This window comes from Ruditapes philippinarum, unplaced genomic scaffold (genome assembly GCF_026571515.1).
Source record: "Ruditapes philippinarum isolate M1 unplaced genomic scaffold, ASM2657151v2 ctg204_1_1_1_1, whole genome shotgun sequence".
In the NCBI taxonomy this organism is placed as follows: domain Eukaryota; kingdom Metazoa; phylum Mollusca; class Bivalvia; order Venerida; family Veneridae; genus Ruditapes; species Ruditapes philippinarum.
The window spans coordinates 139,620-156,212 of record NW_026854772.1 but is presented as its reverse complement, the minus strand read 5'-3'; the positions used below and the strand labels follow the sequence as shown (position 1 = coordinate 156,212).

At 31.2% G+C, this 16,593-nt stretch overlaps 1 protein-coding gene across 1 annotated transcript in view; it reads right to left on the bottom strand.

Moving 5' to 3' along the window:
* The window catches only part of LOC132741026 (uncharacterized), a 106,153-nt gene that overhangs the window by 1,812 nt on the left and 87,748 nt on the right, over nt 1-16,593 (bottom strand). Inside the window, exons 19-36 of the mRNA XM_060729105.1 lie at nt 16,321-16,505; nt 15,053-15,252; nt 14,176-14,382; nt 13,767-13,982; nt 12,825-13,024; nt 12,231-12,527; nt 11,262-11,489; nt 10,692-10,850; nt 10,088-10,223; nt 9,218-9,404; nt 8,391-8,512; nt 7,927-8,144; nt 7,261-7,449; nt 6,305-6,475; nt 3,485-3,555; nt 1,722-1,856; nt 996-1,309; nt 119-280 (exon numbers count right to left, since the gene is read on the bottom strand). Coding sequence (XP_060585088.1) covers nt 119-280; nt 996-1,309; nt 1,722-1,856; nt 3,485-3,555; nt 6,305-6,475; nt 7,261-7,449; nt 7,927-8,144; nt 8,391-8,512; nt 9,218-9,404; nt 10,088-10,223; nt 10,692-10,850; nt 11,262-11,489; nt 12,231-12,527; nt 12,825-13,024; nt 13,767-13,982; nt 14,176-14,382; nt 15,053-15,252; nt 16,321-16,505 — 3,397 coding nt within the window. The remainder of the gene's footprint in view (nt 1-118; nt 281-995; nt 1,310-1,721; nt 1,857-3,484; nt 3,556-6,304; nt 6,476-7,260; nt 7,450-7,926; nt 8,145-8,390; nt 8,513-9,217; nt 9,405-10,087; nt 10,224-10,691; nt 10,851-11,261; nt 11,490-12,230; nt 12,528-12,824; nt 13,025-13,766; nt 13,983-14,175; nt 14,383-15,052; nt 15,253-16,320; nt 16,506-16,593) is intronic.

The following is a 16,593-nucleotide window of genomic DNA, read 5'->3' as shown; positions in this document are numbered from 1 at the left end:
AATCCGCGTATGAAATTAATTTCAATATTATTATATTCCACAACATTATACATTTTCTCAAAAAATTGGAGAGAAAAAAAACACCTGAAATCTCAAATAATATAATTTTGATACCTACCGTTTTACATATATCCATAGCACTGTCCCGAGCAGTTCTTTTATAACAATGGCAGATAGGTAGATGACAATGATGTAACACGTGTCGTTCACTAGTTTACGAATATTTGTTAGAAATCCATCTAACTGCATGCCAGCTATCTTTGATGATGATGTCTCATTTCTACAAAATAAAATATAACAAAATACTGCATTTCTTCCCTACATTACAAATCTCAAAGTATCCGTTTTTCTTTAAGTTGCATGCCTCCAAGGCCCATACTCAATATACATCTTACAATTTTTCTTAAAAAAACTGCTGATTTTAAGATGTTCTTATTTATAAGGTCATATTTAAGGATAAGATCATCTTAAGATGTATATTGAATACGCGCCCAGATGAGCCAAAATATTTCAATAAATCAAACTTGAGAAAAATGTAATAAGATTTTAAGAAAAGTAAAAGATTCATTATTCAAGTACATTGTAATAAGACTTAACATGTTATGAGCGATTAATGACTGATTTTACTGTATTTATCACTATATTTCTATTGCGTAACTAACACAGTAAGGGGTATTTTTCTATATTTTTGACATCTTTTTGTGTGGTAAATTGCGTGGATTGTATGCTTTATTCATAACAATATTTTGCTTATAAGTACTATTTTTATCAAAGTAATCACGAGTCTGGAGACTTGCTGCTTTAATACTGGTTTACTCGTATAAGCACAAAAAACTCCTCACCTCACTGCGAAGTTCCTTATAGTGTACAAACTAAGTGCTCAGTGGGTCCGGGGTCATGTTTCCCCTATATTATACCGATAATTTTTTAAACATCACACGAATGTAACATTTAGTTTAGCCATCTCCTTTTACAATTCAGGTGAATATATTTACCTTTTATAAAGTACGGGCGTGACCGGCGGGAAAGAACACCTATCTGGTCTAACTTCCGACAGCGTTCCGTCACCTACGTCACTATTACAACTCGCTGTTACATTTATCCTCTTCAAATACGTGCAATATGCACGTGTATGAGATTGTTCTATAGCCCTCCATTGAGTTTCTACCAAGTTTAACACGTATTGATGATTCTGTATGTTAATATTCATCGCATTTTCATACATTCTGTATTCCAGACCATTTATACGCTCAGCATGCGCCCTCAAGCGGCGGTTCATAACATCTTCGTTTATTCGCATAATGTCCTCCTGAAAGTAGGAAGTGCCACAATACTAGTGATTTCTACATTTGATCCGGAAAAGGAGATAACAGGTTTTTTTATTTTTAAGTCATAAAATAAAATGATCTCTTCCTACGCCAAACGTTTGAAGAAATTGGATGTAAAGCATGAACGTAATATTAAAGGGTCAAAAGGAGTGTTCAAACTTTACAATGGAAGTATCTAAAGTTTAAAATCTTACAATTAAGATTCCAACCAATGCCCGTAATCTTGCATCCAACAGAACACGCCGCAATCATTAAATAAGAATGTGCAATGGAGAGCAATAGCTAAAAGGCACGAGTGCCTTTTTTTAAATACACTACATTCGTACATTCACGCTAGCTGTCCAGTAAAATCATCATTTTTAGAGATTATTTTAGCTTGCTGATTATACTCACCATGTCGTTATGATAACCAAGATAACTGAAGGTCTCTCTGTTGATGAACTTGTACGCACACAATGACACAAAATATACCATGAGACAAACGAACAGCGTTCCTATCAACTTTGGTATAAATAACGTAGATAATACCTGAAAATAGTATAATCAGACAAGCCACACAAACACGAACATTTAGTAATTTAATTTAATTGCAAACGTTTCGGCTATATGCCTTCATCAGTGCAAAACATAATAAAATTACCGGAAGCGACGTCATAACGTAACACGCGTTAAACGCGCGAAAAACGTTATGGCGTTTAGCGGCAAAACTATGATAACATGTAGAAACAAATATTTATGCTATAAATAAAGCTGGTACATGAATTAAAATGGATCAACAGTGATACAGATGTCTATTAGACAGTGTTAATAAAAATAAGATAATAGACAAACATATTAATATTCATGTAACCTATTATAAATCAAACAATACTTTATTATTTAGTCCATTTGGAATCATAGTATTTAATTTATGAATCCAAAAAGATTCTTTACATAACCGGTCCATGTTGTTGTCTATAATTTCTATAGGTAAAAATGAAAAATCTGACAATGAACACTTATTATCGTTTGATCCGAAATGGATCGCAACATGTGAAACTGGATTAACGTCACAATTTCTTATATCAAATCTATGTTTATTCATTCTGCATGATACATTTTGATTAGTCTGACCTACGTATTGCTTTTTACAGCCTTTACATGTAATGAGGTAAATTACATTACGCGTAGTACAATTAACATCATTGTGTAAATCAAAAGAACTACCTGTTATGCTGCTATTAAATTTTTTTTTTTTTTTTTTTTTTTTTTTTTTTTTTTTTTTGAAAATAGTATAGAAATATTATATACAAATATGTAGAATAAAGTAGAATATATTATCAATATAATTGTTATAAAACATGACAAAACCTTCCCACGCTTATCATCTATAGTGGACTTGTCCAACTTTCAATAGGACAAGAGTAATCGTCTTTTCTGTGGAAATTTCGGGAATGTTCCAAAATATGCATTGACCAAATGGGAAACAGTTTAGACCATGATCAGACGGCATGGATGTGCCGACAGATCTTTGGTCTGCTCTGCTCATGCCGGGTAGAATCTGTGAACGCCATCAGACCGCAAGTTAATAGCTGCCCCAAATTTTTATATTTTAAAACTCACTGTAGAGAAAATAGTTAAACAATTAACTGGTAATAATTATGTTCCCCACATACAAGACGAAGATAGGTAAACATATCTATTAAAGATTATTTTGTTTCATACCAATACCATGAAAATATGGGATGATTATATAGTATGATTCACTAATAAGACTGATATGTTATGCAATTTTGTGATTTTTCTCAACGCGCATATATTTTTTTAACTTTAAAGCAGCAAGCTTCCAGATTCCTGCTTATTTTCATAAAAAAATAAAAATGTATCAAAAAGTGAATTATTATGAAATGAACAAAGAAAATAATTTACACATACGCCAACGGCACCTTGAACCAATGTAAGTTACCAAAATAAGATCAAATAAGGAAAAATACTGCAAAATCGGTTATAAACTACATATAACATGGACATTACTTGAATCATGAACTATTTTTCTTTCCTTAAAATTATAGTACATTTAGTTTGATCAAGAACATCAAGTTTGATTATCTTGAACTATTTTGACTCATCTGGAGGCGTGTAACTCTATAGTTCTATAAAGGATATAGATAAATTACCTTGTTGAGGATAGTTTTGAATTTACTTGACATTGGCTTTTTGTTGATCTTTTTCACTTCTTCATTGCCCTCTGTAACAATAATGAATAAATGTTATAATAATCTTCGTATTTTTAAAATGTAGGTTAAAAGAACTCCACTGAGGTCCAAAAACGTAAATTAAAATTTCTAACCATCAATCAACGGAAGCACTTAAACCGAAAAGGTTTAAATGCAAAAAAAAGAGAAGAAATTTAATCTAAATTGAAAATCGTATTTTTGTGCTATTCTTAGTCGATCTGAGTGAAAAGCGTTGCAACGCTTTGAGATTTTGGTTCACTTTTCACGAAAAGAATTATTATTCTGGAAAAAATAGAGGAAGCGAATGATCTGAAATTTTTCACACACGTTAAATGGAACATTTATCTCGAAAAGTAATTTTTTCAGTCCCATCATGTCAAAAAAATCTCAGTGGTGTGCCTTTAAAACCTAGATTAGCATATTGCTAGAACAATTCAGTTGTAAAGACTAAAACATTCGCTCAGTCTCTGTAACAATTCTACATTATACAAATAGAAACAAAACACTTGTTTGGTTTTGTAATTTTCTGCAAGTCCCCTTTACTCAATATATGTTAAGTTACTTGCTTTTTCGTTACAATAAAATAGATTTTTCAAATACTTATCTCTTTTATTAAAGGCCCATTATGCCTCAAAATTCTTTTATTTTTATTTCTCGAAAGCATCTTTATTTCTAATGATCAGTTAAATATTCCAAAATTTTCCTTTTTGGCCAATTACCTAAACCATATTTTGCTTATATTGCCTTTTTGGCAATAAGTCCATTTATAGTGATTAAGTATTTTGTATGGAAGTCAAAATACTTCTTTGTTTACATTTTCCTACTTTTTAAACAAATAATTTCAAATTATAATTACGTCCTACATTCATGTGATCAGCTGCTAAAATGCTATAAAATCATTATTTAATCGCTATAAACTTTATTTTTGCCATTTCTAAAGAAGGAAAATATTACTGGTTTCTTAGGCATAATGCGCCTTTAATATCAGTATTATTTACCCGCTTTCAGTTCTTATAAAAATGACATAATTAATCTATTAGAAAGACAAGGCAATTTGATAGCTTAGATAAAGAAGTGGATTTGGTAGACATGTGAATGAATATAATATAGAAAGTGAAGCACTGATAAAATTTTATAAGCATTAATAATATATAGATTTGTTACATAATAAAGAATATTTGACAGTTTTTTTAATAAAATTATGCTGTTTTGATTGCTTTATATACATGTTTATCTCAATGAGAAGTGAAAATGTTCACAAAGTCTCACGAGCGAGCAAAGGTTCAGGTACGATTAAAGAAAAGCAGGTACATCTTTGAAGTTTGTTTTTTATTGGAAGGCAATCGCATTTTTATTTTTGTTATTTATTATTAGTATGATTTCATTAAATTTCATACATATTGTCTCACGTTCGCTGAACACTAATATAAATTAATATAGAATTAAAATACCTGGTTCCCAGGTTATAAAGACATACTCAGAAACTGTCACAAATTGTACACTGACCAATGAAAAACTTGATTTTTGAGACAGAACCTAGACAGAAGTTTTATTAACTCAACGCCTGTATTACAAAAATGTTTTACTTTAATGGTTTAATCGAAGCAAGAAGTGCAAATATGAATAAAATTAAGGTATTGATGGAGTGACGGGGGAAATCATAACGTTTAAACTATTTACTGTTGGCTCTGTAGCGACGTAGAAAATAGTCATCTCTCTCAGACTCCTCTGTGGTAATTTTTACGAAAATAAACTTATAAATAAAGTGTAACCAAATAAGGAAAATATACCAAAAGTCATGCTTACATTTCATATTTTTCTTATGAACAAAAATGCCATGGTTTTTAAACGCAACATAAACTAAAACTGAATATACTAACAACTCAAATGCAAAACACAATGACAAGAAATGAGCGGTTTCTATTTTGTTAAAATCAAATCAAAATATCCATCACTTTTTAAGTTATAATGTGTCTATTGAACTAAAACATACTGTAATTTTTTAATGCCCTATAATTCTATACTAGACCAAAACATCCCATTTCATACATACCATTGGATATACCTGTCAGTTAATCACAATAATAATAATTAAGTATTTTGTTAACATTTCATAGATTTTAAACTTTGTTATACATCTTTAATTCAACAATTTGTGTCTTTTGTTATATACATTTTAATAGCCGCAACAGTACTTTAACTGGACATGTCCTTTCTCATTTAACGACTTTGGTTTTAAAAATCAATTGACACAGAATGTTTCCAGGAGTTATTTGTAAATGGGAGTTTTTTCCTATGGGATTTTTTCCCCATGGAATATCCAATGGGACGTCTTGATTTTAATCCCATGGGGTTAACTATTTTATAACTTGACGATTTCTAACATTACAATTGAAATTTTCTAATTCTCTAATTTTCATTATGGAATAAATGATTTTAGATCTAAATTATTTTCAGTTATATTCCTTTGTAGTTATTTAAATACTTAACTCTAGTTTTAAGTCATTGCCGTTAAATGCTTGATGATATCCACATAAATATGACCTCATTAAAATATGACACATATCCTAATTAAGAGCTAAAACCCATACTAATGTGTTCATGAATACTGTTCATGAATACTTTTCGTTACATTTGACTGAAGTACAGTCGTGCAATGGAAATGCCTTGAAGAAATGAGATGGAAAACGTTGAAAACATGAGTTTTCTATCCTTAACTGTATGTTAAAATATGACAAAGAATAATGTTGTTATATTAACCTTTCTTTTCTCTCACGTCCACATATACCGGATAACCGTATAACAGAAGTTGTCCTATCCCACAAGCTTTAATCATACGGTGTAACATCCAGAATATATCAATGATCACCATGAACACCATGAAAATGACGTAACTTCCGGGATCTAAAGTCGACACTTTCTTCGTTGCTTCTGCAATGTAAATTACAAAATATTTGTTTTGTTTATTATGATGTATTATTTATAAATCGAACTAAAATAATGTCCTATTTTGCGAATACAAACCTTAAATAAAGAAAATTAAAGGTATGTTCAAGCGATTTATGACATAATACTTTACTTCTGCAATTGTTCATAAAAGTCTGCAATGTTTTTGTTTGCTTTTCGAAATCGTACATTTTTTCCGTTCTTTCCCTTTTAAAAGCTTAAACATTTTTATATTATTGTCTTTTTCAAATCGTACTCTTACCCAATTTCTTTATACTAAAGAAATATATGTTTTAAAAATCAAAAGTAATAAGAAATTTAATAGCCCTATTCACTTTCAACTATGAAGTTTAGAAACTATATATAAAAGATATATCAACATATTTTGTTTGTAACATAAGTGTATTTGTTCAAAATCAAAATATAGTTTTTTAACAAGCACTACTAATACATGTTGTTTTTCCTCGAAACATTGAGTCCTGCACTTTTAAGTGCTGAGAATTGAGTATCACTCAAATCGGTGCTAGGGGGCATGAGGGATGTTTCACTTTTTTATTATCCCTCATGTACAGACTCAATCAAACCGAGTCTGCAATTTTCATGTAATTTTGCTGTTTTTGATGCTTCCGAGGGATCACTTTTTTCCAGATATTTAGAATTTATCTACTAGTATATGAAGACCTAAAGGATTGAGATGTTAAATAAAACTAGTAAACTTTGTAGCTATAAAATCTGAACTCAGTTTGTTTTAATCTTATGATGCAATGTACCTTCAGTGTTAGCCTTTGTTGTATTCACTTTGTTACTATAAACATCAGGTTGCACAAACCATTTGTTTATTGTTTGTGATGAAAGGGGTGTAGTATGTGAGAGGACCGCCTCCTTTTTATTGACATCCATATTGTTGGCAAACTGACTATTTCTCAAGTCTGGTAAATCTGGTAATGACAGTGTTAAACCTGAAACCAAATACAGTAAAGGCATATATTCATAGAGCTCAGCAGTTATAAATTGTAAACGTGTCTATAAATTCATTTCTGTGTGGTTATTCTTTTAACAAATCATATGGAGCATATAACCATTTTTAAATTTAACCATGAAGTAAACTTATATTTTGAAGTTTTTCTGCAAACATGATAAACATTACTATGATCAGTATTTTACAGTTTATTCTTATTACCATTGTTTGCATTTTTTCTAATATAGGTTTCATTTTTAGATCCGTAAATACTTATTATGAAGAATTTAACCGTCAACAACAGCGAAATAAAAAGATACCTTAATACTGATGAAAATTTCAAGTAGCGAAAAGATCAAAATATAATTCCAAAAGAACTTGATATATTCCAGTAATACCTATATACATATATTTCTTTTCAATATTATGTAGAGTGATATTTCTTTTCAATATAAATAATAAATATGATGAATGTAACCTTGTAAAAGATGTTTCATGTCCGTGTCCATATTCACCCAAGTCATAAATGACACCATATCGGCTCCTGGGCTCATCAGTTTCTTGTTTATAGCTACAATCTGATACAGGTACTGTGCTCCACGCAGCCATTTTGACTTTTGTATACTCTGTAATGTAGTCTCTGTCTCGGACCTAAGTTTGTCCAAAACATACTGCTCATACTTTCTGTACCTGTCCCTATAATAAACGAGATAAATTGTCCAAAAATAAATTAATGTTCCTTAGCATAACTGTAAAAAATATTTCCAATCTCTAAAAGGAAAAGCAAACATAGAATAGTTCTGCGATATTTTTATTCAATGCAAGCGCATAAAACTTCAAGCAAACAAGAATACAAGATCTATTAGAAATATATGTTCAGCAAGAAAGATATCAACATTACTATTAATACCATAAAATAATTAAAGATCACGAGAGCCATACCTGAACTTTTGTATATCTCTAGAGAAAACATCAAATGTTGCTTCAGTGTGCTCCATTACAAGTTTCTTTATGCTTTGTCTCTGTACTTTATTAATAGCTTTTGTCTCAATTGATTTCTGTAACTGAAATAAGCAATGAAAAATGGACACATGTAAATTATAAGTATTATAGAAGCTACACAGATATACGATAATTTAAAATTTCATTATAACTACACAAGAAGTCAGAAAATATTTTCAGTTTGATGCAGAAGTCATGTACGAGGGTTGTTTAAAAATAACATAATTACTTAATTTTGAAACTGCGTGGCTATTCACGATTGAAGATTCCCCCTTTATATAGCATTAACAACCCTCGACCACTGTCAACATCAATGTACTTTTAAACAAGAAGCCATACTGCAATCAAAGTTCATCCTTTGCTCAAAATAAGCACTGAAGTATGGTTGATGATTTGTGCCATGTCATATATTTTCTCCGAGTGGCGCAAGGCGAAAACAGAAAAGTACGACAAAGTGATCACCACTGTCAACGAACGAGCCATTTTGAATATTCAAGTACATGTCACTCGTGTAATAATAATTGCAGATAGTTGTCTGTAGTACATTAGTTTTCTAAATAAATGCTATAATAAAAAACATAATTTATTTTAAAACAACCAGACGTTTGTTAAAGCCAACTTGTCTTGTGTCACTTGGTTTGCCCGCTCGTGACTGAAATGATGCATAGAGGAGCACCTAAGGTCTTCCTCCTCCACTAAAGCTGGAAAGTCGCCATACAAAGTGTTCTTTTAAATTTGTATATCTTAATGTCATGAGAGGTAATTACCCTTTCCACGTCTGTTATAACAGACTGTATTGTAGCGTGACAGAGCTGTTTCCGTGTTGAAGCCTCGTTATTTTGGCGTTGTATTTCTGATCTTAAATGAAGTTCCATCGAATCCAGTTCTAACTGGCTTAATGCAGTTGTTACTGACCTCTGCTGATTGTACTGTTTCAAGAATTTACTTGTTTCCCTGTATATATAAATGTACATTAGTTTGTTTGTTTTAAAAAGTATACAATTTTCACCAACATGTCCAAAAAGACTTAAAGAAGCAATATTGTTTCTGCGTTTGTCACAGCTAATGCAATTAGAATTAGCAACAGCCGACATTTATGAAACTGGTATGCAAGAAAAAGAGAGAGCGCTATATACGGCCGTAACATACCACAGTAATAAACTGAACACGCTTACGTGCTAGTTCAATTTAAGGTACAAAAATATATAACTTTAGTAAAATAACGACTTTGCGTGAAGAGATATATTCAACACTTACAGGCCGATTTCTTAATTTTCTCAATGCTTTACAGAACTTCTTTTATGTGAAAACGAAATGTCACGAAGTCCTAAATAAAGATTGTCTTTTAATGTTAAGACTTTTCACAGAGGGAAAAGGTCGATTTTTCTTCCCTGATTTTTTGCAGCCCAGCAAGAGTGATAGTTCTGCAATATGACATGTTTTTGTCCGACTGAAATAAGGATCGGACTTAGTGGCAAGAATGATTCTGACACCCCCATATTAAGAAGTATAGATACTTAGGAGATTTATAAGAGAGAAAATTGAGAAAATACCTAGTACAATAAACGCTGCTTATCATTACACAAGAAGCGCAATTAAATATTTAGGAGTTATTTTATTTATAAAACCAAACCTACCCATTGACAGCTATTATTATCATCACAAACACTGACATTGAGACGAAGAGAGCATATATAAACTGGAACGTTATATAAACTACCAGCATTACAAGATGGCGAATCCGGAACCGCTGAATATCTCCTTCCGGTATACCTGAAACACGTGGATATGATATACAAATTAGAAATAATGTTGTACAGTATATTAAATATTATTTACTGTATAATTATATGTAAGTAGTTATAACAATATGCTGGCGAGATAAGTCACATATTTGTGGTGAGATAGGCCAAATATTGGTCTGGCGTATAGTCCAATATGGTTCTGGAGTTGTCTACCATATTGTATTATTACAATGTATAACATATATAAGTTTAAGTATGACTATTACAGTCTCAGTTGTTGTAGAAAAGGAGCTTTCAATAGCAGCAACGAAAGCAAAATAAATACGTGAAAATTGCAGAGTCGTTTGATTGAGTCTGTTAAAAAGGTATAATGAATATGAAGACAATGCATGTAATTTATGCAAATATTCATAATCAGAGACATACATTTATAAAAGAAACCCAAAATTAAGTAACTATAATAAATTTTATAACTTGAAACATTGTCTTCTTTTACCTTGTTTCCAAGCGACTCCAAAAATGAGTAAAAGCACAAGAAGGAATATTGCCCCAAACACCACAGCCACAAAGAGTATGGAGAAATGTATCGGTGCTGTGTAGGTGGACTCGTCTGACGTCACCACTTCACGTGCAGTCGGGGATTCTGTATCTGGCGCTGAAAACAATATATGATCTATATCAAAGTCTGTTTATGTCCCAAACAGTTTCATGTTAATTGTTTTGCTAAGGCCTTTTTGGAACAAAAGCAATAATTTCTTTTTTTATAAAAACACACTAATACTATAAAAGATAGACTCTGGTGTGATTAAAAAAGCTAAACAGTAATGTTGTTTTCAAAGAAAGTTTATCAGAAAAGTCCAAAGAGTGTCCATGATAGTACAAGCATATGAAATTCAATTCACTAGTTTAGTATTAATGCATGGTTTCAGGAAAAGTAATTCAGTGTAAATCTAATTTGAAGTCCTTATATTTTAATGCGATCGTACCTAAAAGTGGGTATTTCAATTTTAGTGCAATGAAAAATGATTTCGCTTACAAATAATACAGTTACATATGCAAAACTTACCAGTTTTAAAAGCGTAGATATCTGGTTTTCCAACCGTATGTATCCTAAGAATAAACGTGCCTAATGTGTCCTTGACTTGGATCTGCATGTCCTTGGACATTGCACGTGAATCACCCGTGGGAACGGTGAAAACTAGTCTAAAGTCTGTCGGGCACTCTATACCCACGTCAAAATGATACAGAGGTGTGTCAATGTAGTACGGGTCCGACAGATTCAAACTGAAAACACCTGCAATATGATAAAGGTTTAATAAAGTTTGATGAATGAAAAATGACTGTACAGCATGTTTGAGTGAAACAAGTATTATTATAACCTGGTATTTCAGGTCTATGAAATCAAACCTTTTATTTTATACAGAGTAGAAACATATTTGAGTAAATATCTTAAAATAAGCAAAATATATTAAATTTATCATAATATTCTTCTGTATGAGGAAATTTATATATCAGTTAGATATAAAAAAATATCACACAGTTAAAAACTGACAGAACTATACTCATTTGGTTCTATAAACAGAAAGATAATGGATATACATGTTTGTAAAAATCGATGTAAGATAAAAGATATTTTTATAATTTTGAGTTATAATTAGATATAGAGGATCTATATAAAATCGATGCTTGATGAAAATAAAATTTGTTAATTTAGAGGAAATATTAAATGTATCTCATTCAAAGTGAGATGTTTTTACCTTTTTTCACTCGCATTTTGCGCTTTGGAAAATATAGAATATCCCACTTCAAAATGAAATAATATCATATTTCATATTCGGAAAGTATGAGTAACAATCATGCATTGTACCGCCAAAATGTTAAATGAACATATATATGTTTTTGCTATAATATTTTAAAATGATATAGTAAAGTATCCATAATTAATATATATAAAAACCGATGTTATATGAAAATATAATTTGATAATATTTGGATATATATAAAAATTGATGCTTGGTGAAATTTAACTACTAACCAGGACAATCTTCAACTTTTCCAGTCATTATAATTATCCAATGAGTTCCATTCATAGTCATATTAGCTGACAGGGACTCGTAGAAAACCTTTGTCGGTTTACGTACAGCCTTTAACAGGGACATTTTCTCGTTCAGCTTTATTCTCAATATAGCGGCCTTTGACCTATCGTTCACCAGATAGGTGTATTGTTGATGAAACATGGCGATATAATCGGTGGATGTATTGTATATATCATTACTTCTTCCAGTAACAACATCTTCCCAAGTCACCGTACTGTCACTACACTTTTCCTTTCCTAATGGTAAATAAAATCATGTTAAAGAACGTAAAAATGTCATGAAGTTTATATTTATATACTATGCTATTATTTTTTTGGTGAATAAACTATATACTGCATGTACTAATTAAATACTTCTGTAATATATATATACACAAGTTGACATGAATTATATATCCTGATTATGGCTTGATATGATCTTTGTACACTCTTCGTTTAAAGGCTGGTTATGCCTAAGAAATCAATATGTTTTCAATATTTTGTTATCAATAATTTTGTTTAATAAGTTTACTTAAATCTATGATAATAACTTACCAAATTGTTTTGGATTAATACCAAAAGGTCTACCAGGTTGTATGGAGATGTTATTGTTAGATGTAACAGTTGACAGGAAACTGCTTTCACCTTCCACGGTGTATTTACCAACCCCGACCTGTATATCTCCAACTTTCCCCTTTATAAAGTTCGGTATCTCACCAAGGCGAGAGTCTATTTCAGCGTGAATTATACTGTCACTGCAAAACAAAATAACCACTGTAATTGCAATGTATATTTATCTATGAATTTGTTAACCATGTTAGTAAAAAAATAACACATGGGTTTGTGAGTAACAGTAAAAATATCATCCGCGATGAAAATACTGTTAGCCTCGGGTAACAGTAATTTTACGAGGGATGATGTTATTGCTCTTACTCACAAACTTATGTGTTATTTATGTTATTACCCCGAACAAATACACTGTACTTCATTAGGACACTGTTTCTATATGTTTTTATTTTTCAGTTTTTTACTGTGAAAAAAGTACTGTCACCTTTGTAACAGTACATTTTTTTAGTCACAAAGTCCACTTGAATTAACAATAAGAATAAGTCCCGTTGGCCAATATGAAATTAACATTGGATAATAATGTAAAATATTTACTTTTTATAAATGAGATATTGCAATTTTATAAAGCCAAGTTTTCAGTTGTATCTTATTGCATATGTAACATTTTAACCCGACGAGTGTTCGCCGCAATTAAAAGAGATCATTGCAATTAGTGAAGATTCAAACCAGCCAGCCTTCATATCTGAACAGTCTTGCCAAGATCTCATTGGCTGCTAGGTTTCAATATTTTGTTATAAAAATCGCTAACAGTGAAGCTTTAGATAATATTTCGGTTTCATATTGTTACAAAAATAATTGAAAAAAAGTTATTCTTAACATACATTCATAAGAATCATAGTATATGTACATGTATAAATACGATATACTTACGTCCCCTGCATTTTCCCCGTTTTCTGCCAATTTTCATCTGTATACAATGAAAGCTTGCCCTTGAAGAACGTCAAATCCGAGTGTTTATTTAGCTTGACTTCATACTCTATGACTAATATTCTCTGACCAAGAATTGGCTCCACGTGACAATAAAACGTGTCGTCTGCTGGGTAAATAGGATTCAGTTCCAGCTTGAGTAACGGCCCTTTCTGACACCTTGAATGGATAACATATAAGCCTTAAAATGTTCAATCGGTATCTTGAAAACGTAGTGTTCCAATTCATTCAGTAAGTCATGTGATGATATAAAGGGGAACATTTTTAAAAAGACCAACATTATAATTCTACTTGAAAACTAGACCATTGACAACAAAAACAATGGACTTCAGATAAAGGGGATAAAACTTACTTGACCATTTGGCAGCGTCCTTTATGATAACTTCTACACTGACTACTACAGTTATCACGTGTACAGCACGCGACGCAAGTCGGAATCCTCGGCGATTTTCCAGTGTCGTCTGCAGCAGAGATGTCACAGTTTCTAGCTCCTCCAGCGTTCATTTGTATGATACAGCTACGTGAACAATTCTCACAGCGTTCATGTTGTTCTCTACAACTACAACATGACAACTTCTTGTATTATTTACAGATAAGTATGACTTTTATAAGTTTATGTAAGTGGCACCATGGCCGAGTGGACAACACGTCTGGCTAGTAATCTACTGATCGCTAGCTGCATGGGTTCAAACCTCGTCAGGTACAAGTAGTTGTTTTCTTGAACAAGAAACTTTACACTCCTTGCTCAGTATTGGTTGGTTCCGGAAACGGATTCGAAACACAATCGAACAAAAATAAATTCTGCATAAACAAAGCTTATATATAAAGGTATAGTAAAACTATTACAAGTGAAATATAAGTACAAAATTAAAATCTATACAATAACGTTGTTTTAAAATTCTCATTGTCATATCGGGTGATAATTTTAGTAAGAATAGGGTTCCTACAGCAATTTTAAAAGTATCTAAACTGCTTCGACCTTCTTATCTCTATATGAAGATATTGAAAAATGACATAAAAGTTAAGATTATTTTCTACATAAAGTTGTACCTTAGGATTTATAGGAATATAACTTTATAAAATTTAGTCAAGCGATACAACATACATATCAAATATACTGCAGTAATTTCATGCTATATTTATCCATATTTAATTAAATAATTAATTTAACAGTTCTACAGTACGTGATGCTAATATTTAATTATTTTGTTGTTTTAAAGATTGATTACTATGTATCACGTTCTTCCCACACAGTTTCAGAAATGTTGAAGTCTGTTGGTTTGATATTTTGAAATACGTCCGCGAAGACCCCTGGTTGTGAGCATAGAATGAAATCATCTTCCGAGTTTGCGTTACCAGGGAAACTGTCCCTCTCAGTATCACACGGTTCTAAGATACCGTCGTTAGAGTCTTCTTTATAGTAAACATTCTGTAATAATAAAAAGTGTTATCAAAATGTATTCTTAAAACAAACTATCACTGTTCACATTAGATGAAATAGTTCATGTATCTATCCCTGAAGGTCATGGTCATTCAGGGGTCAATCTTCATATTCAAGTTCATCTTAAAATCCCGTTCAAACGTTTGATAAGACCGAGTTTGACGTTTCTTTGGCTTATAGAATGATGCTGTTATGGCCAATGCTAAAATCCCCCACTTTAGAGGAAAACAGACAGACATAAATTATGAGTATGTTCCCGCCTCAACAACCCAGATCAGTCGATCAATGCGAAGTCATATGCAAAGATGATTTACATTTTTCCCAACTGAATACTAAGAAAAAAAAATTCTTTTTTTTCCATACCTTCCTCAAAGTTGACCAAACTTTTTATGATAAATTCACAATAAATAAATAATGTAACAACAACAGAGTACATATATAAGGTTAAAAGAAAACAATAGTTTAATAATATCTTTGTTTATGGGTATTTTAACATCTTTAAGCAAAATATTATGTTAGTCGTGGTACGTGACAAACCAGAATCTTTTTCTAAGTGAATATCTAAACCGTGTGCAGTTATATGTAATACTATCAAACTTAAAAGTTCTGGATATTAACATTATTCAAAAAGCATATAGCTCAGACTTCACATATTGTAATAAACATATTAACTGGTATAAAGCTATATCTTATGAAATATTTTTTATAAAGATATTAACAAGAAAATCTTATATTGCTTCCATATTCGTAGGTTCGATTCTCGAAAGAGTTCTAACATAAGATGTCTCGTTTATTTAATACACATCCATAATTTACGTAAACCGAAGAAAATGCTCTGGAACAAAATATTATTCGGCATTTTTTGTATAAGGTTTTATCTGTGTATGCGTCATTCAATTTTAAGGCAATTTATTACCATATTTATTTTATACAATCATTTTAATTAAAATAAGAAATCTTTGAAGCTTTATACAATTTATCCATATTATACAATAATTTTGTATCAGTGAATACATTATGATTCCAAAAAAGAAAATCTAAATCATTTTTACTTACATTATGTTTCACATATTTCAGTTGATACATATAAGGTACTGGATAGGGACAGTATCTCTCAATAATTTCCTTGTTTCCGGTGAAATCTTTAGCTGATACAGCTGCCGAGTGGTTGATGGACCGGAACAGGACAACGGCCTGAAATTCTTTAACCTTGGCCTGAATCTGAAACTCTGACCCTAGACCTGAAAAAATATGAATGGAATAGTTAGTTTAATGATATAACGTGCTTATTCTAGCTTATTTTATTTTATTTGAACTTATTTTAGCTGC